The sequence below is a fragment of the Poecilia mexicana genome, unplaced genomic scaffold (assembly GCF_051168715.1).
Source record: "Poecilia mexicana isolate PSO_F unplaced genomic scaffold, ASM5116871v1 scaffold_19, whole genome shotgun sequence".
Taxonomy (NCBI): Eukaryota; Metazoa; Chordata; class Actinopteri; order Cyprinodontiformes; family Poeciliidae; genus Poecilia; species Poecilia mexicana.
This window is the reverse complement of record NW_028263388.1, coordinates 4,111,663-4,139,630: the sequence shown is the minus strand read 5'-3', so window position 1 is coordinate 4,139,630 and position 27,968 is coordinate 4,111,663. Positions and strand designations below refer to the sequence as shown.

Genomic DNA, 27,968 nt, shown 5'->3' with positions numbered 1-27,968 from the left:
GAGTTCCTCATTTTCATTGGTCCTGCAGAGCATGCGTGTTGATTTCTTTCTTTCTTCCTCTGCTCCGGCCTGCCTCAGATGTCATAAAAGGCATTTAGTTGCTGATGAAACAGGATTACAAGTCTGGAAAACAGGGTGGAGTGAATTCAAACGTCTGCTAAATTGCCTTTTCTCCCACTCACAGTTCCCCTCCCTATCTCACACTTCTGTTATTTTAGGGGAAGAAATCGTCTCAGGAACATGTGTCTTTATTTAAAAATAATTTTATTTTAGAATTTAAAAACATCTGTCGTTTCCACGGTCCCAAATTTGACCAACAACATATCCAGTGCATGACTTCTCTCTCCCCCAGAACCAGAACCGCTGGCTGAAGTGTGGGAAAAACCTCAACATACATTCAGATTTTATTACAGTTGCATAAACTCACACTAAAAAAATAATGAAAATTCAAACCTTTAATTTCAGTGCACATAATAAGTGGAGAAAGAATTGAATTATGACACCTGGTTGCCATGGATATGGCATCTTATTGCTCTTATGGAGGCCTGGTGACCTCAGGTTCTCTGTGACCTTTCAGGAAGTGTTGGCTCGCTGTGCACAGCCTCATGATGAACACGTGTTCTTGTTCAGACACAAACTAAGTTTCTAGTTGTTTAAGATTTTTTAATGAACCCCAAACTGTGTGTCCAAGTTTAGACCACTTATTGTAGCCAAGTAGCTCCATGGAAAACAGGAAGTCATGAATTACTAATTAAAAGTGTTTAGAGCAACTAAGGAAAACAAATCGTTAACCTAATAGCATAATTGCCTAAGACCTATTATGCTATTAGGCTAACAAAATTTTTAAAAACAGATTTAGCTTCTTTTCTTGTTTTTTACGGAATTGGTTTGAGGATTCAGTTAAAAATTCATAATTTGTCAAAATATGAATCTTTGTTATATCTTTGTTTTCCACAAGAATAAATGGATTAATATTAAAGGTAAAATTTTCAAAATGTGTCGCTGTAAACTCTGCTACTGCAAGAAAAAACAGGTCTACTGCATTTTAAGGCTTTTCACTCATCTTTTCCAGAGGCACCAGTATGATGAGGATTCAGTATATCTGTTGCTTATGATGGTGTGTGTGTGCGTGTGTGTGTGTATGACAGCGGTTTTAGTTTGGTTTAATTTAAATGATGAAAAGTTTCAAACTTTGCTGGGTCATGTAGTGGCTCATTCATTGTCCGAGTTCTCTTTAAGGATCTCCTGGCATCTTGTTCCTTCAACTCCAGTCTGATCTTCCTCGGTTTCCATGGTGACTGCAGGTCATCACTAAAGTCTCCCAGGCAGCTTCTGTTGACCAAAAGCAGCTCAGTCCTCAGCTACCTGTTGTCTTCCCTCTGCGTTGCTCTCTGAGGAGTCTCTGAGGGTTTTGTGAAGTCCTTAGTGATGACCTGGTCCTGGCCGAGCCGCCGGACGCAGCGCTGCACCACCCGCAGGACCTTCTGCAGCCTGCGGTCCAGCGCCAACAGGTGGGGCTCGGTCAGCACTGGTCTTAAAGGATCCCCGTCCAGAGACTCTCTCATGACATCACTGAGTCTGAAGCGTGGTCGGGCCAGGAGCTGGAGCCTCAGCAGAGTGGAACGCTTTATCCTAAAAAGAAGAGGAAAAAATATCCATGAGGTTTGGGTTCATCAAAGTCAACAGGAACGTTTTGCTCGTCTGATCTGCAGAACTCACATGCAGCACTGAGACAGTGGAGCCAGGATGGACATCTCATCATGGGAATGCTTCCCAAACCTGGGAACAACATGGAACCACAGAGCAACGCTCAGAGCCGGCCTGAGGCAGAAGCAAACTTAGCTGCTGCTTAGGACCCCCAGGCCACCAGGGGGAGCCCAATTACTGCTTGACTTCTCATTAAGAATATTAATCTCAAAACTTCTGATTTGCGTTTACATTTATCAATAACAGTCTTCTATATATTTTAGGGTATTCTGGCTCTTTATTTGAAAGTGCTAGGACAGGAAAGAGGATCATGAGAGAGAGGGAAAACATGCGGCAAATGTCACCAAGCCGGGATTCGAACCTGCGACGGCCACGTTGTGTTTAACCTCTGTGCCACTGTAGCACACCCTTCTAGATTTTAATCTGACGGTTTCTACATATTATATACATAAAAATATGTTTATTTAGCATTTAAAAGATCCAACAAAGCAGTTCTTGTGTGAGTAGTGCCCTGAGTGAGACTATATTGACTACATAAATATATCTATTTATCCGGTCATACTGACCAGTCTATATATTCTTTTTTTGTGAATATTAACTAACTGGACTCCCCTGCTAAGCAAAACGCAGTAGAAATGTTCCGGATTGTGTTTGTGCAATTAGAATAAAATATTCATGGATCTCAAATTATGATTTAATTAATTTTTGTTCAGGGAAGAATTATTAAAAGATCAGTATTAAGTCATAGAAGACTTTCCATATAGTTCCATTTTATAGCACAATCAAGTAACTACGTTACCTTCAGTTATAAAAATACTGAAAAAAATGAAAAGTGACTTAAAGAAAATTTAGTTTCATAATTCAACGCCTTAAAATTTGACAACTATGAGACTGCTGATTGTCACACACTGTGTCTGGAAGCAACTCGGTAAGTAAGAAAATGTTTCCTTCAAATCAAAGTTAGGACCAAAACGGTCTGGGCCCGGTTCTGAACTCGATCCTCACCCTCTGGCGTTGTCCAAGTGCAGAAGTAATCCTTCATCTCCAAACTTGGTAAAAATCTCATAATGGTGTCTGTCCATGTTACCTGATTTAAAAAAGAAAAACGGGGACGTATTCAATTAAACACCAGAGAAAAAACAGAAACAGTTGATGCACTGATGACTCACCTATCAGGAAGTCAAAGATGGACATGTCTATGATGTTGAGCAACCTGTTGCCAGAGTTATAAGGATACGCCTGTTTAACGGAATCACAGTAGAAAGGATTCACCTCCCACCTACAAAGAAATGCAGACAGGAGAAGAATCTGTGCATAAAACATGGACATTTCTGAATTTTATTTTCTAGAAAATCTTCGACTTTTCAAACTCAAACATTCTCATTTTTTCTAGAAAATTTCTAGAAACAGCTTTTTGGGGGAAATTAACTCCTTTTTTTCCTTTGTGTATTGGCCGTAGTACGCCATTGGAAAGTCTTGTATCATGTTAAAATGTCATTAATATTAACATTTAATGTGTTAATATTAATGTGCTGCTAAATGTTCTGTTTCTAAATGTTATGACGTCCAGTCAGAACTGGGAGCAGCTGCAGCTGGATTCTTACTCCTCTCGTCCGGAGAAGGTGTAGGAGCGTTTCCATGGATTCGGGATGGAGAGGCGAGGAGCCACGGTGAGGCCCGGCAGGTAGGCGGACAGGGAGCCCTCCAGCAGGTCAGGGCCCCCACACACAGCGTACTCCGTCTTACACACATACAGGCACTTGGCGAAGAAACACGTGTTGTTTGCTGTTGGAGAAGCAAAACCAGTGAAAATCACCAGAGATCAGCAACATGAATCCTGCTGAGCCAAAGTGTTTACTGTGTTATACTGAGTATTATAATATTTTTACTGCTTTATGGTTCAATCCATGAAAAACCCAGACTTCAGCCAAAAGCTGCATTTAAAGAAAAGAGTTTGATACTTGAGACAGTAAATATTTTACCATCTTCATGAACAGTGTCTTAAAAATATTCACACCCACTGATTTTTTTATGTGCCAGACAAATGCAAACCAGTGCACAAATATAATTTATAAGCATTTTTTTAAAATTCTTTTAAATAACTAAAAAAAATATAAATAAAATATTGTAAGCATTTGTTTCATGCTCAGTCAAATTGGATAAAGAGAATCTTTAAATGTCAAATTTCAAGACTCATCATGTTTCAACATAGGTCCAGACTTTAACTAGGCCATTCTAAGACATGTAAATGCTTTGATCTAAACACTGAAGCTGACATGTTTTCACCCAGAACTCCCTCTGTGTTCAGCTTCGTCCATTTGAAAGTAATGGGCTGAACTGTAGCTGCGTTTCCATTACAAATGTGAACTAATGCTAATGTTGACAGAACACAATTTCACAATTGCGGTGTTTCTGTTAAATAAGAAACAGAGTCAAAGTCACATGTGAATAAGTTTGTCCACATGATGAGTCATTAAAAAAACAAACGCCGCAGCGTCATCATTCCTGTTGTCTTCTTCGTTGTTTCCTCCAGTAGTAACATCCTGCTGTTGATCATGTGACTCATTTGATGTGAAAAATGTGTTTCAGTTGAAGTTTTGCCAAACAAACTAATTTTGATGCAGCTGAACAACCACCTCATCCTAACGCAAAAACTTTATATTAAAAACGTTATTTCAAAGGTAGCGCGTTTCCATTAAGCAAATTTACTTTTATTTTTATTGCTAAAAAATTTGAATCCGCCATGTTTGTTATGTTACATCACAATCACACTCTACGTGGTGAAACATCGGAGTGTTAAAAGAGGCTTATAAAGACAGCTTTTGTTTTCTTTTCCATTAATATAGATCTGCAGCACCCAGATCCAGTCAGCACTTCTTGACCCCGGCTGACCTGGTGAGGTGAAGAACACGGCCCGCAGGTCTTCGTTGTGGGCAACGTGGAGGACTTCTCCGCTCACGTTGACTCGCCTGCCGGCCACCGGAGGAACCCTCCGGAAGTCCAGGATCCTGAAGAAACCAGGAGGTTCAAAAGAAAAACTAAATCAGATAAAGTCTCTTGCAAAAGTATTCATACCCATTGAAATATTTCTAATTTTGCCATCTTGAAACCACAAACTCATATGGAAATTTATGCTAAACCAACTCAAAGCGAAGTGGAAGGAAATGATGTTTTTTTTTAAGCAGTTTTCAAATAAAGACCTGAAAAATAATTCCATACGTTTAAAATAGACATATTTTAAACATCTATTTAAAATAAACGTCTAAACGTCTATTTAAAATAGAGCAGAGTAATTTACCAGACTAAAATAGAGTAGACTAAAGTAGTCTGCTCTATTTTAGTCTGCTAAAATAGAGCAGACTAATTTAATCAGAATAGTCTGCTCTATTCTAACTTACCACAATCCACAATTTGTTACAGCATATCTTATCAGTTTTGCTCAAGTAATAATTAGCAAAACTAATAAAATGATCTGGCCCAGTCAAAGTCCAGACCTAAAATTGATTGAAAACATATTTAGGTTTAATGTTTATGAATGCTCTCTATCCCATACAGCTGAACTTTAACTATTTTAAAAACTACATTCTTATAAACCCAAAAGTAAAAGTAAACTGGTCCAAGTTGTAAACAGTAAAGATGACACAGACTGCTGCAAAATATGGGTTTAAAAGTTCTGACACAGGGGAGCAAAATACAAATGCCTACCACACTTTTTAGGCTTGTTATTTGTAAAAAGATATTTAAAAGCATGCATTCATTTAAATGAATTTCACAATGTCCTCCGTAACATTTTGTAGCGCAACAAACTCGATTTTTTCATGCATGTATCAGCAGATTCACCTCAGTAAATGTTCTGTCTTATCTTTTCATCTCACTGATTCTTATCACAAGTGCAACCCCCCTCACACACACACACACACACACACCCACACACACACACACATGCACACACACATCTTTAAATGGTTGCACTGTGAGCTGAGGTGAGATGATTCACTCACCAAAAACACAGTCATCTGTGTGAGGCAGTGTGATTAAGGAGCCATAAGTGGTGACAGACGATCAGACAGAGCAGGAGGAGTGGCTCAAACAATAACTATAAGTGTCGCTGATATGTCAGAGTTCAGACATATTAAAGTCTACAGGAGTATGGTCTGCACCTTCTGCTTAGTTTCTCCCCTGAATGAGGCGCAGCGCGCCGCGCCGCCGCGCCTTGTTGTGTCTGACACGGCTGTCGGCTCTCGTCGTTATCGCTGGCAATGAGGGGTTGAGGAACGCCCGCAATTTTAGAAGCAGCAATTCAACTTCACACACTGGATTGCTTGATTACTGTTTGTGAAACTTGAGTGTAATACGGGCCCTGCAGGGATTCCAGGCTCTTGTGTGTGTGTGTGTGTGTGTGTGTGTGTGTGTGTGTGTGTGCGTGGGTGTGTGTGTGTGTGTGTGTGTGTGTGTGTCAAGTCTGCAAACAAACTCTGTGGTTTATACTGATCAGCAAGTTGGGAAATCCTGGGCCATGGAGAAATGCTGCAATCTTTTCTGAAAGCCACATAAGCGGTTGGTGGGAGGAGCCATGTCTGCTGTGGGATCAAGCTGAGCTGCAACTTAAACACAGATATCAGCAAACTGACGAGTCCTCCTGGTTTTTGTTTACAGGACTTCACACAGGACCCATAAAAACTGGGTTATTTTAGTAAAACTGGAAAACCAGCTCCCCTAGTTTAAAACTGTGAGCTGTTCAGTCATGTGGCTTCAAAACACCTGATAATGTTTTTGCTTTTTACCTCTCAATGGAACACAAACGCGTCTACCACCTCGACATGGATCAGATAAAATACTGGCAACTCGAAGAAGAAATATTTATTTATATGACCACTGCAGCTCACCACCCAGGGCGGCATTGCTGCAGGGGGAAGCATCATCACTTTAAAAAACCCTCATACTCAAACAGTCAGCCAGATGGGCCCCAGCAGGCTGACTGTTACTCCTTGTGTTTTCTTAAACATCGTCTGAGGTTTATAAAACTTAAATTCCACAAAATAACACGAGCCAGAAGAAGAAAAATCCTTCAGTTCTTTTTAAATACAGTTCTAAGTTGGTATAAATCATACATATATTTCCCATTTTGAAATTTGACTGTAAATGTGGGGGCTGTGGGGTCCAATCGAATATTTTTCCAATGTGAGATGAACATCTCTTAACACATGGCCTCTCCATCTCCTGACTACTACTTTTCAGTAACCTTTGCTCTGATTGGTTCTAACGTTCTTTAGTCTTCGTGTTGTCATGGTAACAGGAATACTGATGAACCAGATGAATTTGGGCAATTACAGAAACACAGCTAATGTAAGATTACTGACACCAATTGGCAGGATTTCGGTTGAATGAGGTCAGTCACCCTAAAGGCTGTGAACCCTTAAAAGTTCACACCCAGGTTACAAATTTAGATTTTAGTCATTATTTTGTGGAAAGCAGTTGAAGGGTTTTCTTTTTTTTTCTTTTTCTTTTGGTGTCAAAAAAGTAAAATTTTGATCATGATTGATTTACAAAAACAACAAAAAGGGTAAACTACAGAAGGGGTTGAGTACTTTTTATACACACTGTGTAAAATGTCAGAGGACGGAGACCGAACACTGTGGCTTCACCTGTCCAGGTGGAAGGCTGCGATCTCTGCGTTGTGTCTCTGGAAGTCCACAAAGTAGAAGAAATCCCCTGGAGTTTCCTCATCTCTCTGCTGCCTGCAACACACAAACACACACACGCACACACACCAATAAAGATATCACTCACATTAGTCTGAAGTGTGTAATCAACAAGACAAATACTGTAATTCTCCCAGCCTACTGGATAATTTAACCAGATATAAATTAAGACAGAACGTGGCGTCACAGTGTTTGCTGTGATTTATTAGATTTCTCACAGACCAAACAAACCCTGAACGCCTCTGAGTCTGTTAGAAGAGCCACGTCACTCGTCATCACCTCACCTCATCGGTTTAAACATCGCTTTGCCAAAGTTGCTCATCTTCAGAGCCAGCTTCAGGTGATGGCCACTCGGTTTCACCACTGTAAGACAGACAGGAAGAAGGTGATTTACTCCTTAAAAGACTCCTTCTGTTTGTTTGTTTTTGTTTTTTTTGATGTTTCAGATAATTTAATAAAAGTTCATATCAGATGAAGGTACAAACAGCAGCTTTCAGATGGTGGTTTTTATAAGGAAAAGAGCAATCCAAGCCAACCAGACCTTATAAGAAAGGATTTGTCTTCTGCTTTGGCTCACTTTTTGCATTTTAAATGTTTAAATGTGATTTGCTTAATGGGTGAAAAAAAATTAAAAAAAATTCACATCACTGTATGTGTCAACATGAACTGGGATGGTAAAAACATCGACAGAAAATTTCAATTTGTTTGTGTTTTGAGAACTAGAAAAAACATATTTACCTTCAAACTGTAGTTTATTTTGAAAAAAAAGAAAAAACTTCAGGCAAGTCATTTAGTTAATACAGAGCCTATAAGAACATTAATTCCCTTTATTATTTTTTTACTTCATAATTTGGCTTTGTTGACAGAAATGAATTGCACAACCAATTTTTAATGTCTAAGTGAAAAATGATTTCTACAAATGAATGACAATGAAATAAAAATGTGTAACATGAAATCAGAAATTACATTAATATTCACTCCCATTAAAGTGACTGACCTAATTCAACAGAGGTCCAGTCAACTGGTGATAGTAGTCTCACATTGAGTGGACTGGAGATCGGCTGAGTGCAGTGAGTTTGATTGTAGCATAAAGACAGCTGTGTCTGGAAAGTTCATCAGTATTTCTGGCATGAAAACTAAAGAAAACTCCCAACTAATCAGAAAAAGGTTTATTGAAAGGTAGAAGTCAGGGGATGGACACAAAAAAATTCTAAGGTCCTGAACATCCCCTGGAGTTCCGTTAAATCATTCATGAAAAAGTGAAAGAAAAATGTAACATGAGTAAATCTTCCTAGATCAGCCTGACATCACAACCTGACAGATCAGGAAGAACGCACCAGGTCACCATGACAACGCTGAAGGAGTTACAATCTTCAGCAGCCATGGCTGAATTCTGAAAATATCTCATGTAAATGATTTTAACAACTTACTGCATAAACAAGCTTATTCATGCATGATTTTAACTTCATTTCTTATTTAATGAAAACAGTGCAATTGTGAAATTGTGTTTTTTCTAAATCAGTAGAATACAGACAAAGATTTGTGAACCTTTGTAATGCAGACATAGATACTAACTGTTGGAAAACACATGGGAAAAGACTCCATGGTAATGAGGAAGAAAATTCTGCTTTTTCACCACCAGAGGAGACTCAGTCTTCATTTTGACACTAAAGATGATTTTTGTCAAACAAACAAAATTCTTTTGATTCTGATTGATTTCCAAAAGTAATAATAGGGTAAAATCTCCAATGGAATGAATATGTTTTACTTAAATACAAAAATACTGTATTTAAGCTTTAGGCTCGGTGAACCTGAACTCAACGTCTGTAAATCACCGTCGTTCTTTGCTCTCTGTGTGAGAAAGTGAGTTGGTGTTTGGTCATCCAGCCGCTGCGCTGAGCCCGTATATTACAGCGCCAGCAGCACGGCCCGACTAACCACATGCCGCGCTCCACCAAGATCCAGGGTATTATTAGTTAACAATCATTCAGAGTTTACTTTCAAAACCGTTCTGGAGCAGAATCAGAGGCTCGCCACTTTCTACGAGCAGCTGCAGCTGATGAACTGTGTCGCTCTTTGTGCCTGAAATAACAAGAGTCGATACTGCAGCCTAAATTTAAATTCACAAAAAAAGAATCTGCAGATTGTTCTGGTGTTTATTTCTCTCTGGCAGGGAGTCGGGTGTGTGTGGTCACCCGCTTTATTGTGCAGGGATGCTGGTGTGGGACAAATGGGACAAAAACACTGAGAATAGACTCTTTTTTCAATGTAATTCTCATATTTCCAGCTGAATGGAATAGAATAGTACCTCAAGATCACTATCTATTTTTGTATTAAAGCTGCAGTGTGTGTAACCTTTTAAAAAACGTTGTTTTACATATTTGTTAAAATTATTATTATGTGTGACATTATAACATAAAAGATAACCTGTGAAAAAAATCCAGCTCTTCTGCCTTCTCCAAGTAGTAAGTGACACCCCACTCAATCAAAAACAACCAATCAGAGCCAGGAGGTGGGTCTTAGCGCTGTCATTCACTCTCATGTTCACCCTCTCCCATTTGCTCTCTGCCATGCTGCACCTGGTTCCCCAACAGAGCCTGCTACCAGTGCTAACGTTAGATAGCATGGCCACCGATGACGGTGGATAAAGGTTTTTCCTGTAGCGGTGAGTTGTTTCTCCGCCATTAGCACATTGAGCAGCGTTTTTACAAGCTTGATTGACAGGACTAAGCCCCGCCTCCTGGCTCTGATTGGTGCGTTTCTTCAGATGGCAATAGCAGCTCAGGGAGGAAGTGGAGGAGATCACAGATTATCTGCCTCATACTGTCTCTACATGGTGACAGTTTGAACAAATATTTTTGTAAAAGTTACATACTGAAGCTCGAACAATTTTTTATATCTTAGAGGAAAAGTAGCAGACGAAACCCTGGGTGGAGGCTAATCTCTGCCTCTGAAACAAACCAGCGTTTTGGTGTTTTTGCCCTGTGCTGAACCTCCGATACAAAACTACCAATCGGAACCATTTTCTGTCAAAAGAAAAGCCACACGGACGAATACAAAGACATTGTGTGTCAGTGAGTTCGGTACCAAGCAGCAACGAGACGACAAGAAACAAATGGGAAACAATGAGGACAATGTGGATGAACTGTAGAGCTGAAAAACTTAACATGCAAGAATAAAGAGCCCAGGACAGGGAGGGGCGATAACTCCATTTGATCTATTAATACAATTTTTTTTTATTTATGTTTTTACTTTTGGAAAATCTGGATTTATTTTTTTCGTCAATGCACTCCTTGAGTTTCCATTCCCATTTATTTCAGAGTGATGTCAGTCCACCCAGAGTGAGTTGAACTAACGTGTTTCAGTGTTTGGACTTTAAATTCAGGTCAACTGAACAAAAGCAAAAAATATAAAAATGTTCTGTCATTTATCATATCTTTTTAAGAGAAGAATGGAAGGGGGGAAATAGATTAAAATCAGAAATTGAGCTGTATGAAAAATACCCTCTGCATGAAAAGTTCAGATTTTATCTTTTAGCTACATCACTGAGCCCACCCGGCAGCCTCAGTGACGAGTTGAACCAACCTTGAGTGCAGTCACACGCTCCTTTTAGAGCTTTCTCATCCTGGGTGTAATCTGGAAGAAAAAAAAAAGATTTAAACCCAAATGTTTCAGTTTGATGTAAAACAAAACTCATATACACAAGCAAAAACAATAACTGTTTTGTTTTTATTCTGGAACATGAATTATGTTGACGATTTTAATTAGGCCGTAGTGCAAAGAGTTGTCAACAATTACTGCATTATGGTATGCTGACTTAGAATTTTAACATGTTAAAAATGTTTGATGCTTGCTCATAATTGCATGCAGATATGAAAATATTTGCATGCATATATGTGGATATAAAAAATACTAAGAAAGAATATTGTAATGAATTGTAATATTGTGGATGAAGAGAGGGGTGTGTGAGAAAATGAATTCATCCTTCCACTCACTCCATTAAACATGTAAATATACTTCACTACTGTTCTTCTTTTGCTTGTTGTTGTTTTACATTTATTTTCTCTGTATGTAACTTTATTTATTCTTTTATTACACTACGTTCAATAAAGTCAAACTCAAACTCAGAGCCAGTGATAGATGGCTCCCTCCCACTCATCCATTCATCCTGACCTCATCTCTACGTTCTGTTTTTTTAGTGACCTTCTCGTCTGCCTGTCTCTAAACCACTCCTCCTCCACCTCCCACTTTATATCCTCTCTGTCTCTCTTTATCATCCCACTTTACAAACTATTTTTAATCCCATTCACCTATTTTTATTTTTATTTCTTTAAAAAAGCCCAGCACAACATGCTGCAAAATTCAGTCAGATCTAAGCTAGACTTAATTTGATTTAACAACGCCGCTCTCTTCATATTCCTGAGCCAGTTTAGATGAAGGCCAACTGATCCCTCTGCTTCCTCGTTCTCTCTCCTCTTTTGTTAAACAAGTGAACTCTTGCCAGTCTCTGCCAGTGGAAATGCCATTTTTATTTCCCTTCACCTGCTCCAACGATGGTCATGTTCTGCATGTCGGTGAGAAGCTGGAGGATGGCGGGGTCATCTCGGGTGTACAGGGCGTAGCGGTTGATTCCCAGGTGGAACCTCAGCCAGCTGGCGTTGGGATCATAACTCATCTTTTGCTCCATCAACGACATGTTGGTCAAAGTAGCTGCTTCTTCGAAGAGCTTCTTACGTCTGCAGAGAGTCAGACAATGGAAAAGAATTAATTAGAGCCTGCAGGATAAGTAAATGGACTGAACTTGTATAGCGCTTTTCCAATTATTTTGACCACTCTAGATTCGCACTCACAAACACTCTATTGATTTATACACCAATCAATAGGCAATTTGGGGCAAAGTGCCCAGGGGCACACCGACATGTGGCAGGAGGAAACCTACAACCTACCAATCACAAAACAACTAAGCTATCCACAGAGCCACAGTCACCATCTGCAATAGTAGAACGGCAGTAGAAGCAAATAGTTGATCATGAGGACAGTAAGATTATCAGGTCAAGTTATATGAAAAATATCTTGTCTTTTTAATTTTACTCTAACAATAATAAGATTGTTAGTCTTATTATGACTTATATTATCTTAACATAATATAAGTAATAATAAGAGTAATGGATTTTTTTCTTTTCTTGTAATATTTTTCTTTTTCTTTTCATCAACTTATCTTATTGTTTTTGTACAGCACTTTGGTGCAGTTTTAAACCTGTTTTTAAATTGCTATATAAACAAATCTGACATTACCACAAAACAGTTCCAGTTTGTTTTTTTAATCTATAGCTTGAGGCAGTAGTAATCTGAAAGCAGAAGTCAGAGGGACAGAACCCGGTCCAAACCGACCAGCCAGTTGGACATTCAAACTCCATCACAGGCTACAAACAAACTGAGACAACGGAGCAAAGGGCTAAAGTTCACGTTTGTTTGTAGGTCAGGTTAGCCACCTGGTCACCTAGCAACCTGAAGGGTAAACAAGGCAGCTGGGAAGAGTGTGGACAAAGTGTGTGCATGAAGCAGAGTTGAGATGCAGGTTAAGCACACTGGAGCAATAAATACTAAAGTATTTTTATACTTGAATAACTGTTTTTATCTGGAGGACAGCGCTCTGGGTAAACCAGATCCAATTTGAAGTTTTTGCCCTACTTATCAAATGCTGCCGCTGACAGAAAACTAAAGTTGTGAAAGAAAAAACCTACCATGTGCAGCCTGATACCTGGTGGTGACAGCATCATGCTGCAGGCTGCTTTTACTGAGCAGAAACAGGTCAGACAGGTTAGAGCTGATGTGCTGGAAGGAAATGGATGCAGGGGAATGTTGGGAAAAGTGCAGCCTGTGGCGCTGGAATGGTGTGCTGCTGGAAAGACTTTGTCTTTCATTCTTTTCATTTCATTTCTTTACTCAATCATAAGTATGAAAAGAAATCACGAATGAAAAGGAGCAGAAAGAAGTATAAACTTAATATTGCACCCTCCCCCCCATTCACAACAGACAAAATGAGCTCTTCACTCAGAAGACACAAAAGATCTCACAACAAAACAGCAGCTTATTCAACACCAAATCGCTTCATCATAATAATCCTGTTTTTGTAATGATCCAAATCATGGATCAAGTTTCTTCCATGATGAACTGACACCTTTAACTGAAATGAATCTTTCCATCATCGTCGTTCTCAATCAAATTTTTTTTTATTATTTGGTTCTTTTAGAATTGTATTTGCTTTGTGTCTTTCCCATTCGCTGAAGACAAATAGTTGTTACTGCAGTACCTGTAATGCTGTGTTGCCCAATTTGACCACTTTTCTGTCAACTAGGAAAGTTTTACTGGTTCATTGAGCCAAAGAGATATTAGAGCAAAACCCTTCCTAAGGACAGCTCAGATTAACCATCACCATCACCTTTCACAGATTAAAAAAAAAATCACAAAGTGCTTCACAACAAGCTCTGAAAGACAAAGAGTTCTAGATCAGTTATTGATCCAACAACTGCCTGAATCAGTGACTACCTCACAAACAGTTTGTAAAACTGAAGGTGTGTGTCTGACCGGCAGCACTGGACTCACACCATTCCTTTTCACTTTGTACACTTCAGACTTCCAGCACAGAACAGAATCCTGTCGTCTGCAGAGATAATCAGGTGGATCAGAGGTGAACAAGAAGCTGAGTACAGAGAGCTGGTGGGCCGCTGTGTGGCATGGAGTAGAATGTGAGTGAAACAGAAATACATCAAGCCCAAGTTCCATCATGACAGAAGAAGTGGAAGTGGTTGAGGAGAAGAAATGAGATGTTCACTTGGGCAACAGGTGGTTTGAGATGCAGCCTGATCAAGAAGGGACAGAGCAGGCTGTAGGTTTTGGAAAAACGTGCGTCATTCAGTTGGACATCTTCTATAAGAATGTAATCTCTTCTGACATCATCTGCTGAGGTAGCAGCATGAGAGGTTGGCACTTGGCAGGACACTGACCCTAAACATGCCGCCTGACGTGGCTCATCTGTTAGAATGGCAAATGATCCTTTCACTTTACAGTTTTACACTAATTAAATGTGACAAACATGACAAAATGTGCAAAGATTCAAAGTGTTGTAATATTCATCACAAAATCCAAAGTCTGAATCTCACAGGCAGATTTGGAAAAAATAAACCCTGAATGACGGTTTAATCTTCCAGAAAATAATCTAACAAAAGCTTCAGCAGCGTTAGATTCCTTGCTGACCAGAAGACACATGCTGTCAGAGTGACATGTTTGGACGTCTGCACTTCTAAAGTGAGTAAGCATCTTGGGGAAAAAAAGAGCACTTCTGTTTGAGTGCTCCAAAGCGCCCTGGAGAGGTCTGACCGCTCTGACTCTGACCTTGCCTCTCAAACTGCAGCATGCCACAACGCATGCTCTCAGAGCTGAAGACTTCTGGCCTTCCATCAACATAAACACAAGACGCACTGACAAAAATAAAGTTGGACTTTCATTAATGCCCTGCATGAAGTTGCTTTAGAACCTGACCTTTCCCAGTGTGACACCTTCCTCCTGTAGTACTCCATCAGCTGCTTCACCTGCAGCAGCTTCTCCTCTGGCTTCAACTCTGGAGTCTGGATGTTGTAGAGAGGGTGAGAGAACAGCCTCTGCAGCTTGGAGCCTCCATCATCCACTTCAGGTGTAGTCGCAGCACTTGACAGAGGTGCATGAGTCCAGTTGGAGAGGTGTGGTGTGGCAAGAGTCTCCAACCTGGGGAGGCTGAGGTTGCTGTCTGGGCTACATGAGCAACTGTTTGCCGCTCTGTGTCTCCTGCTCTGCAGCTTTGGCAGAAGGATGAAGTAGAAATCTGCAGAGAAAAGGGCTGCAAGGGTTGCAGCCAGCAGGAAGCGGTCTCTTCGCATGGTAGAGGCAAAAGAAAAGAGAGGAAATGAAACAGTTTAAGAGAACGCCGAAGGTCCGGATTGACCCAAAAGCAACGGATCACTTGTAGGGATCCTCCAGTCACCCGGAGCGAACAGAGCCAGATCGGAGCTGTCAGATTGTTCTAGCCTCTCAGTTCCTCAGATTTCTCTCTCTGCTTTCTGTCTCTTCTCTTCAGCCACACTTTCCATCCTCCTCCTTCTTTGGCAGGAACTTTAAAAAAAAAAAAAAAAAAAAAAAAAGAGAGAGCAGAGAGCTCGGAGCCGAGAGCAGGCGTGCGTTTGCAGCAAGTCACTGACAGCTCGACTGCTTCCAGGGACCTGCTGCTTATGAGGAGGAGCTGCTTTTGTGACTGTCTAGTGTTGCAACATTGTGGGTGTGAGTATGCACACATCAAATCACAGGTTAGCAGACCGAGACAGAGGGTGCAGCGAAGGTGCCGAGACGTAGATCCCAGGCAGAGTGACGCTGAAGCCAAAGCTGGAAGGATTCTCCTCAGAAGTCAGCAGATCCACATCCAGTCTGAGATTGAGAGTCTGTTGAGTTTGCATGTGCAAATTGTTGTGTAGAAACTTGTGAAGCGCTCTGTGGATCCTTTCTGTTTTCCCTATAAGGCAAAGCTCTCCTCTTCTATCATCTTCCTGTGTCCTTTTTAAGTCCACTCTTAATCATCATCTACCTCCTCCAACCTCATCCTTCACACCATCCCAGTCCCCCTTGCTCTCTCCTCATCTCTTCCTTATGCTTGTTTTACTTTTAGCCACAGATCTCCAGCCTGCTGCGCTCCAGGCAAAATTCCCAGCTGTATTCTCCTTCCCTGCTGCAGTTCTCACAGATCACTTCTCCTCACTTTTCACACCGATCCACAGCGAAGCACGCTTTCAGCACTGGAACAAAACAATTGTGCTGGCAAAACTTTCAAGCAGGAGAACGTTTTAAAATAAACCCTCCCTCTGTTTTGTCTGTGCCTCCCTGATGTAATCACATACAGCTCCTGAAACCTTGTAGCTCCTTGTTTGCCGTCTCCTCTCTAAAAGCTCTATGAAACTTGTGTGGTGAAGCAATCAAACTCTCAAAGGGGATTTCATAGCCTGCCTCTGTTGTTATTGTGGTATTTTAGAACATCTGTTGTGTGTGCGTGTGTGAACTGTGACAGAATTACGTGTCAGTTTCTGGGAGTAGCGCTTCAGGTTGTTTCACCCTCTCTCAAGATAAAACAGGCTGACATTGTTAATGAGGGAAATTAGCGAAAGGCAGCTTTAACCTGTTATTTAGTCAGCAGTGGCAGAATTCGTGTTTGGCTTCTCTACCCAAAGGCAAACAGGGTTAGTGCCATTTCAGTTATTTTGAAAACTATAACTAAAAACAAAACCAAGGAAAGAAGAAAGAGAAAAAACTGTTGCCTGAAAGTAATTATATTTACTACAGGCTTTCATTATAAAAGTATAAATTGATGCTTTTAGCTGGGAACAGCGTGTTTTTGCCAATGCCGATGGCTGCGGCTGACTGGGAAAACAGAGGAAGATAGGTGGGCTTTGCAGGAAAATTTAGGGAAGGTTTGCTTAAAGTCACTGCAAGCTAGCTTCAGGAAAACAAAAAGCACTGGGGGAACGTTCTACAGGTGCTCTGCCAACCTTCATTTTTCTGACAACTGAATGATTGGGAAATGGCTAATGGGCAGAGCTAACATTTGTCTAACTTTTAGCTAACCACATTGGTTGGAGCTAACTTTTTCTAACTCTTAACTCACAACATTGGTTGGAATTTTATCCAACTCTTAGCTAATAACAACATTGGTTGGAGCTAACTTCTGTCTAATTTTTTAGCTAACCACAACTTTGCAACAAGTAGCCCCAAATCAATGAATTATGAAAAAACAACATAGCAATTATCAAACAACTTACTTCAGTAAATGGTCAGTAGCATTGACCTCTGTTCTCACAAGCACAGTGATACACTTGTTCCTGTCTGTCAGTGTTTAACCCAGTCCGTCTTCTTGACATAGCCATTAGCTTTTACTGCTACTAACCATATATTTCCAGCGAACATAAATGTTTTTGGACTACGGGATAAAACCAAAGTAATGTATCACTGGGCAAATATGCAGACTCCACAAACAAAGGCCACAGCGCAGCCTGAAATTTGAACCTAGGAGTGAGCTTATAGGTGAATTTTTAAAACACGTTTTGTTTATTTGTGGGAGAAAAATGTCTATGCAACTTCAAGAGGCAGCAAAATGTGCATGTCCTGCTACGCTTTCAGATGGGTAAACAGTAACTAAAGATGCCCACTGGTTTCCTTGTAACCTCAAAAACACAGCAGGAACATGGTCGTTCCTTTTTTTAATGCCTCACAGTCATCAAAAAAAATCCCCTATGACACAACAATGAGATGTTTTCCCCATAAGTCTCCTAAAGAAAATCAGATTAGCAAAAAAAAAAAAAAAAAAAAATGCAAGTGCCAGTTGGAGAGTTTATTTTAGTTTCTCTGTTAAATCATCGCCAACCCAAGAATATTTCCTAAAAATATCAAGGCTGTCATATTAGGAAATATTTTGTGGCATTTTCACTTAAAAAAAATAAAAGCTAAAGATCTGAATCACAAGTATCACAAAACTCTTTGTTCAAAAAACAACAGCTTAGACAACGGAGAAGAAATAAGAAGAATCTGAAGAATAATAACTATACTGTAACATTTTGTTTTGGAAATTCACTTCCCTTTCCAGGCTGCTGATGTCACAGGTTGATGCCACGCCTGGTTGATGCATTCTGGATAAATACTGCAGAACATCAAACGTTTTTACTGGACTTTTGGAAAAGGAACAAGTTTATAGAAATCCTAAGTTCACAGGACACAATAGTAGGGAATTTCATGTACTAAAGCGGCAAGAGAGACAAAGGAAGAAGTTTTTTTCCCCTGTAAATCCTAAGTGGCCATATAAACGGGCTTTTATGGAAAGGTTCTCCTCTTTGTCTGGTCCACAACTGCATTCTGAAGCAATAAACACACAAAATAAACAGACGAGATTGGGAGGGAAAGGGAAGGAGTTAGCAAGCTCTGCTATCAGAAGGAGCCACAGATGTAAAGACATAGCAGGAGGAATAACAGTTGCTTTTAAACCACTTCAGCATTATTCATTCTTTCATTCCGTTCTAATCCTTCGACATTAATCTTAACTTTGGCCTCACTTTGGGGTGAAGCAGCCACGGCTGTGGGAATACTGAAGTGATTTTGCTCCACTTGGTTCCTTCAGAGTCCACCGGGCCTTGTAACAGAATCTTGCCAGGGTTTTTCTGCAGCCAGTAATGAACTTTTGTAGGTGGAATAAAACGATATATTGCGAAATAAGACAGATGGAGGCTCTGAAGCCAGGAGAGCTCTTTAGATCTTGGCATGATGGCAGTGTAGATCAAGAAGAAGAAAACAAGATGTCAGCCGTAGATAAGGCAGATGTATGTTACCTTCACAAAGTATTCACACGCTTGAACTTTTACACAAGTGGTTATACTGTGACCGCAAATGTCAATGTCTTGCATTGGACTTTTCTGTTTCAGCTGTTTTATAGTTTTCTGGAAGTTTGTTCCAGATTTGTGGTGCATAGAAGCTGAATGCTGCTGCTCCATGTTTGGTTCTGGTTCTGCTTCAGCTTCTGCTTCCCCAGAATCAGAAGATCTGAGAGGTTCGGAAGGGTCATGACGATGATTAATGTGGACCAAAACGGAGACTAAAGGAGGCAGCAAGTTCAATGCAAAAGGAAGATTTATTATAAGAAATGGAAGAACTTCTAAAACAAAGGAGGGGAAAAAATTCAACTAACTAGAAACATGGAAAGTGTAACCAGTGAAGAGTAATGAGTCTGAGAGGTAGATATGCAGAGGAGGGAGGGGAGATGGCAAAGGAACTAATCAGAGGTAAGTAGCTGCAGCTGGGAGGGCAGCGAGTGAGAATAGATGAGAAAATGACTAGCAGCTGGGACAACAGATGAAAGTAGCAGGAATAAAACCTAAACAGAAACAAATACCAAACCGAACAAACATAAACCCAACATCTGAAACTGAACTAACAGAAAGAATAAACCAGAACGAGAAGATAATACCAAAGGCAAAACAAATACAAACTTCAAGCACTGAGAAAAATGAAAGGATAAACTGAAAGTGAAATATTATAAAAATAAGAAATCAAAAGCAGAAAAAATTTACAACACATGATCATATTAAATGTAAGCATGAATCAGTGACTTGAGCTTTTTCTGGACTTGGATCAATGTATTACAAGAATCAGAACTTTATGTCTGAAATAAGTAATAAGTGACATAAACCATGGTATAAGTATAAACTTAGTAAATACTAAGACATACTAAGTATGTCTTAGTATTCCTTTACTTAGTCTTAGATTTTTCTTTATACTTTTATAAGTCAAGCTAAGTTTCCTTATTGTATATGGTTCATAATAAGTACAATGCCTCATTTCCAGTATAAAATAAACATAGCATACTTTGGGAAGGATCCAATCAGCTCTGCTAATCTGGTCTTGCTAAGCTAACCTCCAACCTGGTCAGGATCTTCAGACACATTCAGGGACGGATGTGGAAACAGAAAGAGGAGAGAATGACAAGCTGAAGTGTTTTCTCGTGGTTGCCTGCTTGTTTCATGTTTGCAGGTTACCATGGGTTCGGGCGTCGCTCTCAGTCAGACTCAGCAAGGCTGGAGGGAGAGGCAGACTTAATAGTTTTGGGAGTTTTTCATGATAGTTTAGTTTTATTGTGTTGGGACTTTTTTTTTTATGTCTAATTCAGTTTATTTTCATTAGTTTTTAAGAGTGTGTTTGCTTGTTTTTATTAGCTAAAGATTGATTAGTTTTTTATAAGTTGTAGGTTTTTTCTTCACATTTCGTTTAATTTTTTGGTGCAGAATTTAAAAAATGCCAAAGTGCTGCACATGGATTGGGTAATAGATACTCAACGGAAGATACAGTTTTATTAAAAAATGTATTCAGTTATTGCTGAACAACGACTGACTCTGGTGTTTCCTCCCAACTTTTGCTAACACCATTTAGCGGACTAGCGTTAGCTGCCAACAACTGCTGGTGTGTGGAAAAAAGATACATTTCAGATCAATTCAAAATATTCAAAATAGATCCATAAACACAAAATGAAGGCTATTAGATCTATAATTTCAGTATATTATAGTTAGTTTTATGAACAAACAGTATATTTCCAATCAGTTAGATGTTTTCCTCATTAATTGCTGTTTTTGTTTATTTAAGTTAATGAAAATGTTTTCTCAATTTCAATTTTCGTCATTTTGTTAGTTTTGGTTAATTATGATAACCCTGTGGACAAAAACAAAGCTGATCTCTTATTTTGGCTGAGTTGTGACAAGCAGGTGGACAGCAGGGGGAAATGTGCAGAGAAGATTTTACAGATGCACTTGCGCTCACACACACACACACAGACACACACACACACACACGGACACGGACACATGCACACATGCATGCACGCACACACATGCATGCATGCACGCACGCACGCACACACACACACACACACGGACACGCACGCACATGCACGCACGCACACACACAGTCGTGTTTTCATCACTTGTGAGGACTTCACATTGACGTCCATTAATTTCTACAGCCTAACCCTTACCATAATCCTAACCCTAAACCGAACCATCACATACTTATCCACTAACCCAAAAACAACAATTTCTCTCATGGGGACCAAGAAAATGTCCCCGCAAGAAGCAATGGATCCCATAACCCCACATTGTAGACAGAAATAGGTTCCCATGAGGATATGAAAACCTGGTACACACACACACACACACACACACACACATAAAAAAGCACACACACACAAAAGAAAATATGCGCTGTTAAAGAAAAAAAAAAATAAGCGCTTTCCTATGCTTGTGAAACGGAGCGTTGCCCAAAATTTCCAGAGCAGAGCTCCAAATTTCAGAGCAGGAAGAATGTGAAGCATGCTTAGACTTCTCTTTTCATAATATGGTTCAAAACTGGCAGAAAAGTAAGTTTGATGAGTTTGGAAGGCCAGTCTAACCTCAAGCATTTTAGGCTTTCTTGAATGAATTTCCTTCTGTTGAATATAAACACAGATGAAAATGAATGGGACGCTCCCTGTGAGCGGCAGGCCGGGTCAGCAGGAGGACATTCAGAGTCTGAGCAGAATTTTAAACCAGCAGCTTGAGTCTGCTGCTGAGGTCAGATACTCCACCAATAAATACAGAATAAAACATACCCTGATGACATCACATTTTTTAATGCTGTTGTTGGTGATGTAGGCAGAAAAAAATAAATTAGCTGAGAACAACACATCAGATCAACTGCAGAATATCATTAACCATAGAAAAGTTTTGACCAAACATCTTATTTACATATAACACAGAATGTCAAGATGTCTCTGCTTTTTGGTTTATGTACAACTAAACTAAATCTATCAAGTTATTTTAGATTTGCAAGACTGTTCTCTGACTTGAGTTTGAAAAAAACTGATGGTGTCAACCAGGACATGCTAATGCAAAATACCTCTGCTAAATACATACTGCATGTTATAACAGTCATGAGATGTCATACAGAAACAGTCTTCAGTCAGAGGCCTCTTCAAATTCGTTTCAACACTGACTGCTACCAGATAGCCTTCATGCCTTCAGTATCGCATCCACAGCAACTTTTTGAAGGTATATGGACAGCATTTTATTTCTCTTTAGAATAAAGTATTTGGAAAAAGAGAGGCTCCAATACATCACTAAAAACCAAAAATTAATGACATTCATGTACATGATTATTGTATTTAATCCTCTGAAAGCACTTTATTTTGCTTCAGTTTTCCTGAAGTTTTTCAGTTTAATCCACTCTCTGTTTGAATGAAAAAAAAAAGAAGGTAACACTTTATTTGAAGGGGGGTGAATAAGACTATCATGACACTGTCATAAACATGACATAACACCTGTCATGAACATGAATAAGCCTTCATGAATATTTATGACTGTTCTCATAAAGCGTCATTCGGTAAATTATGACACTTTTAATACAAAGTTGACATTATTCAAAATGTCTTTGTTATGATAACTTGACATTAACCAAGAAATCATTACTGATATAAATTTGTTATAAAAGTATTACTGATTGCACTTTAAAAATGAGGTAACTTTATGTTATTAAAGGTAAAGTTTAAACAGTAATGATTTATTGGTTAAGGTCAAGTTGTCATAACAAAGACATTTTGAATAATGTCAACTTTGTATTAAAAGTGACATAATTTACCAAATGAAGCTTTATGACAACAGTCATAAATATTCATGAAGGCTTATTCATGTTCATGACAGGTGTTATGTCATGTTTATGACGGTGTCATGACAGTCTTATTCAACCCCCTTCAAATAAAGTGTTACCAAAAAAACAAAAAAAACAAAATCAAGCCTGTACAGATAGACAACGCTGCCCTGGTCCACTGACACACAAACACACACACACACACACACACACACACACACACACACACACACACACACACAAATCCTCCCATGCAAGCTCGCACACATATGCAGCGGTCACACAGCGTTTGAATCCCTCACCGCTAAACACAGATGGGATCTGGAAAGAGACATAGTTGTGGCCAGCCAAGAATCGGACCGGCTGGAGGCCAAGTCGACGGTTCAGCCTCGCTGCCGGCTGAACTGCTGCTTTGTTAACCCGTCGTACAGCAGGAGGATCACTTCAGCTCACACATTCGCTCGTCAGCTGCTGTAGGTTTATTTCAAATGAATCTTGGCGTGTAATTCTGTTTTTTCCTTTAAACATTCTTGTCTTAAGTCTTCCTTCCAGAACAACCAGCCTGGTGACGACACCAGGATGTCTTTTATTCTCATCTGATTTATTGCAGCTCAACACTGAAAGAACATAAGACTCAGCAACAGAGTCTCAGTGAATTCAGAGAGAGAAGGAAGATAAGAATATGTTTTTAAAATTCTAAACGTGAACACAAGTTCAGTAGTAGGCTGGTAAAAACCAGTTCCTTGTTTTGCGCTTTGCTTGGTACAACTGTTCAAACGTGAAATTTAAGTTTGAAATGACTGGATCTGATTTTACCCGATCTCTAACATCTGACCGTACTGAATGTAACGCAGCAGCTCAACCATGAAGGAAGCTAACGCTATGAAGAGGGAAAGAACCAAAACAGGAACAAAGAGAAAAGTCCTGAACCGAACAACATCTTTACCAGGAATACAATAGCTGTGTTTCCATTAACCATAGAACTGAGGAAAATGAAATTTCAAAAGTAAATTTGTTTAATTGAAAGGCGTCAATTTAAAAAAAAAATTTTTTAAAAAAGGAAAAGATTTTGTGTTAGGATGAGGTGGTTTATGGGCTGTTTTGAAATAGGTGAATTTAGCAAAACTGTAATGAAAACACTTTTCACATGATCAGCCAGATGTTACTACTGATGGAAACAATGAAGAAGAGACCAGGAAGTGGTAGCAGGATGACGGTTTGTTTTTATTTTTCAGACAGCTGACTCCTCCAGAGCTCTCGCTTCATCACAGACTATAAAAAGATATGCGTCATTCCATCATATTGAATCCAGAACTCTTCTGTAAATTGGTCGACTACAATTTACAGAAATTTGATCAAAATGGACTGAACAGCTTTTTTCATTTCCTCTGCTGCCGTTGCAAAACCTACAACTCTTTATAGGCAGACTAGCTATAAAAGCGCTTAAACGTCATTTAAAACTGTACTCAGTTAAATATTGTTACACATTTCATTTAAATTTCCATTACTAATTTTTATATGTATTTTTGTGTTTTCTTTTTAAATGATTGTATTTCATAAATTTATAATTATTCAAGGATTATTCTTGGATTATATTATTTTTTCTATGCTGTTTGGGTGGAGGCTTTATGTTAGCCCACTGGGCTTCGGCTTCTTCCTGCATTGTTATCATTACTGTTATTTTTTCTTAATAGATATGATCTGTATTTCAATTGTGCAAAATAAATTGAACTAAACAATTCTAAAATAGTGCAGAAATTTGTATGTAGCAGCCAACATAGAGCAGAATTGATGTGGTGCTTTCTGCTGTCCCCCAACATATAGAAATGTTCTGAATGAACACATACTGCTTTTTACAGCTTTTGGAGAAAAAGTCCACTTCCTCCTCTGGGCTCTCATGCTGCGGTGAGCTCGTAATCTCAGTCCATCTGGAGGCTCAGCAGGTGAACGGTCAAAAATCCGTCCACACATGTTTTTGATCTCAGCAGCTGCACCACTAAATGCATTTGTAATTTCAACTATTTGCTGACTTCATGCCATTTCTTCAGTTTTATGGATGTAAAACAAGCACCGTCGTGTGTGTGTGTGTCTTTTTTTTATAACTGAAACAAGAATGTGGCTTCTTGCATAAAATAATGAATGCTACTATTGTTTAGCACATAAAGGAATAAAGCCAAACCACAAGCCAAACTGAAGTAACAAGTTTCAAAAGTTAAAGAGGAATTTAAGCTATGAAAATTACAGACTGAACTCACAGATGTTTGCATATTAGCAAAATGAGGATCAGTGTCTGAACATGCAAATTTGTGGGTTTATTTCTGTGAGTTTGAAAGAAAAAGAGCAAAAAAAAAAAAAAAAAAAAGAGATGAGGTTCAACCAAAAGTTGTAAATCTAGTGAACTTTGGCATGTTCACGCTGCTAACATTTTTAAGAAGAATAGTGAGCTTCACATGTTTGGTTTTTATTAAGCCAGACTGTTGAAACACTAATAATGAAATATGTCATTCATTAACTTTCTTTGGCACATTCACTCCTTACAACAAACAAACTGAAAAATGTATATCTAAACATAAACAATTTTTATAACATTTATTTTGATAACCTGAATAAATATTTAGGATAGAAGTTTTAGTCTTAATTCTAAACTTGTTGCAGTCCATCAAAAAGCTGCATCACCACCCAGTTTAGTGATGTCTTCACTCACTGCCTACCAAGATGTCTGCCCTCCCATCAGAAAATTCAGCAGTTCTTCTTGAAGACAGAATTAAATCAAGATATGCTCTAGAAAATAGCAACAACATTTGAGGCTGGTTAAAATAACTTTTCTACATGTCAGGTCAGAGTCACGCTGACCTCCAGCTGTCCAGTTGTTGACATTTTCTTAATGATTAACAGGCAGAACTGACAAAAGGTTTTCATAAACAACCCTGAAAACCTGAGGATAATGACTGGAAGTATGAAGAATTACAGTTTCATCAACAAATACAATTGTAACAACTAAAACAAATAAAAAGTAAATATTGCAAGGAAATGAAAGCCAATCAGATTTATTTTTGGAAGCATACAAAGGTGGAGGTAAATAGAAAATTAGCCAGTTATTCTATATATTAGTTAGATTGCTGTCACATTTCTCCACGCGGCCTGCAGTGGAACGCTTTGGAAAGCCACCAGAAGTGAAAGGAAAGAGTAGATGGGAATGTTCCTCCACTTATTCAAAAACATGGTGACAATCTGCAAAGAATATAGAGCAAATATACAAAAAAAAATCAAGTTCATTCAAATTTTTCTAAGTTACATTTCAGTCCAAAGCCAAATGAAGATGTGTCAAAATAAACATTTGTCCTATTCTCATCACCCAGGATGAAGAAGCCTGGCTCTGATCTGGCTCTGTTTGTGGGACCTTTGGAGAAGATGATACAAGACAGATTCTTCATGAAATCAAGGAAATTATGGATCCTCTTCAAGAGAATGTGTTACAGTATCTTCAGTCAGAGGCTTCTTCAATGTCACTGTAACAGACTGCTACAGAAGATCCTTCCTGCCCACAGCCATCAACAATAACTCTTTGAAGAACCTTAAATACTATGAGCTACAACTTTAGGCTTAAAGTATTTTTGAATTAAATGAGAATTATAGTCATAATTATTAATTAGATTTTAGCTCTTTACAACTTTTTTATGGGTTTTAGTTGATTTTTCTACTGTACCCAGCCTTGGTTTCCATTTTGGACTGCTTGATCTGATTCTTCAGACTGCTTGCACCCTCTGAGTAACACATTATTGGCTAATTTAGGTTAAATTGGCCTCTAATCAACTCAGACTGGTTAGGTTGTGTTTGATGTTGTTCCCAGGTCAAGGTTCTGACTTCACAGCACACAGCAACCAGAACTTCTTCCTGGGCGTCGTCAGCTTCAGCTCTTACAGGGAGTTTTTGAAATGTTATCCTTTCTAACAAAGCAAAGATGAGTGACTGAATGACTTTTTGGCAGGCGACACGTCTTCGCTTCCCTTCAGTTTTTTTCATCCACAGCTGCTGACAGTCTACCTGCGTATGTATGGAACAGGATGTAGTGAAACATCTGAAGTTTGGTGGAATGGTGTAGATTTTCTTTGCTCGACACTTTCAGGAACACACTTTTTCTTACCTGACTGACTAATCTCTACCCATACATGATGGGTTTTGGTGCAATGTCAAATGTCAGTAGTGAAGGTAAAGGTGATCATAGTCGAATAGTTGAAACATATCCATATCAAATATTAAAATGTAAAACAACGTTGACATATTGATGTCAACCAATTAAAACGTTGTTGACTTTACAGTATTTTACGGAGGTTAAAAACAACGTCCGTTTTTAAACCTTTACGGCAAAAGCGATGCCTTCTCGCGAGAAGGCAGCGCCCCCATGTGGTACTTCTGCAACAGTACAATAAAGGGCTAACATTATTTTTGGAAGGATCTGCTGCTCAGTTCCTTGAAAAATTAAACAAATTAATCTCAATAAATTTATATATTATCGAAATGTAAATATATTTCACCAGTTAAGTTTAAAAGTGAAACGAGTGAATGGAGAAGACGTCATATGTCAATCAATACAGCGGGTTTATCAACAACTGACCAATCAGCGGTCGCGATTTGTCCCGAAAGAAACGCCCCTTAATTGGAGGACCTGAACCTCAGATAAAGTTAAGGTATCATTATTGCGGTCGTAGAGATTTGGTGAAAAGTTACCGAGGAAAAAAAGGTCAAATGTTTCCAGTGGGTAACATGCAATGAAGGCAATCTTTATCCAGAGCATCTGAATAAAGTTTATTCCATTTCCAAAACACAAAGTTTGTAAAAATGTAAAAGATGGATAAATACCTGCTGGCGAATCTTGTTCGACTTCAACTATTCTCTATTTTGAAAGGCCCCAAAACGTCCCTACCCAGTTAACATAAGGGCAGCAAGCTGTTGTGCATTACCTGATTAGCCGCTTTGGAAGGCAGAACCGCCTCTTCAGAACAGGAAATGTTGATGTACATGTGAGAGCTTTGAATTGGAAGAGTCCAATCCTTAACTGCATCAGCAGCGAGAGACTGAGAAGAACTCAGATCTGTGTTTGGGATAGAGCATCATTAGTGTTTGCCTCAGCTGCTGCTGATGTCTGGTGAGTTTTTCTGGGGTCTACCAACACCGCCCTCTTCCAAAAACCCAAATTAAACTCCAGTTAAGTTGCAGTTCGCTCAGGCATAAACAGCAGCTCAGTGACCTAGAACAATAAACAACTATTTAATTAAAATCTTGAATTCCTGTGGTGATGCCTAAATTATTCATTTGTCATTATTT

The 27,968-nt window shown here is 39.1% G+C and overlaps 1 protein-coding gene across 2 annotated transcripts; it reads right to left on the bottom strand.

The window, feature by feature from the left end:
* Window positions 1-247: 247 nt before the first annotated feature.
* fam20a (FAM20A golgi associated secretory pathway pseudokinase) lies at window positions 248-27,789 on the bottom strand. 2 transcript variants are annotated; one of them, XM_015011865.2, is made up of 11 exons: window positions 27,605-27,789; window positions 11,952-12,145; window positions 10,995-11,045; window positions 7,694-7,772; window positions 7,353-7,445; window positions 4,600-4,715; window positions 3,312-3,492; window positions 2,877-2,986; window positions 2,713-2,794; window positions 1,720-1,779; window positions 248-1,632 (listed from the first exon to the last, which is right to left on the bottom strand). In XM_015011865.2, exons 1-11 carry the CDS (start codon window positions 27,703-27,705, stop codon window positions 1,362-1,364), a joined length of 1,338 nt encoding a protein of 445 aa, XP_014867351.1. In that variant the 5' UTR covers window positions 27,706-27,789; the 3' UTR covers window positions 248-1,361. The 2 variants fall into 2 exon arrangements, with proteins under 2 accessions (XP_014867351.1, XP_014867350.2); XM_015011864.2 differs by lacking the exon at window positions 27,605-27,789 and adding an exon at window positions 14,952-16,332.
* Window positions 27,790-27,968: the final 179 nt, after the last annotated feature.

What these genes read in the sequence shown, in the direction of transcription:
- fam20a (XM_015011864.2), bottom strand. Translation starts at nt 15,325, where the DNA reads ATGCGAAGAGACCGCTTCCTGCTGGCTGCAACCCTTGCAGCCCTTTTC. An exon ending in AGCGTGTGACTGCACTCAAG is followed by an intron (nt 7,773 to 10,994) that starts GTTGGTTCAACT and finishes TCTGTCTTACAG; the next exon opens with TGGTGAAACCGAGTGGCCAT. An exon ending in ACCTTCTCCGGACGAGAGGA is followed by an intron (nt 2,987 to 3,311) that starts GTAAGAATCCAG and finishes ATTTCTTTGTAG; the next exon opens with GTGGGAGGTGAATCCTTTCT.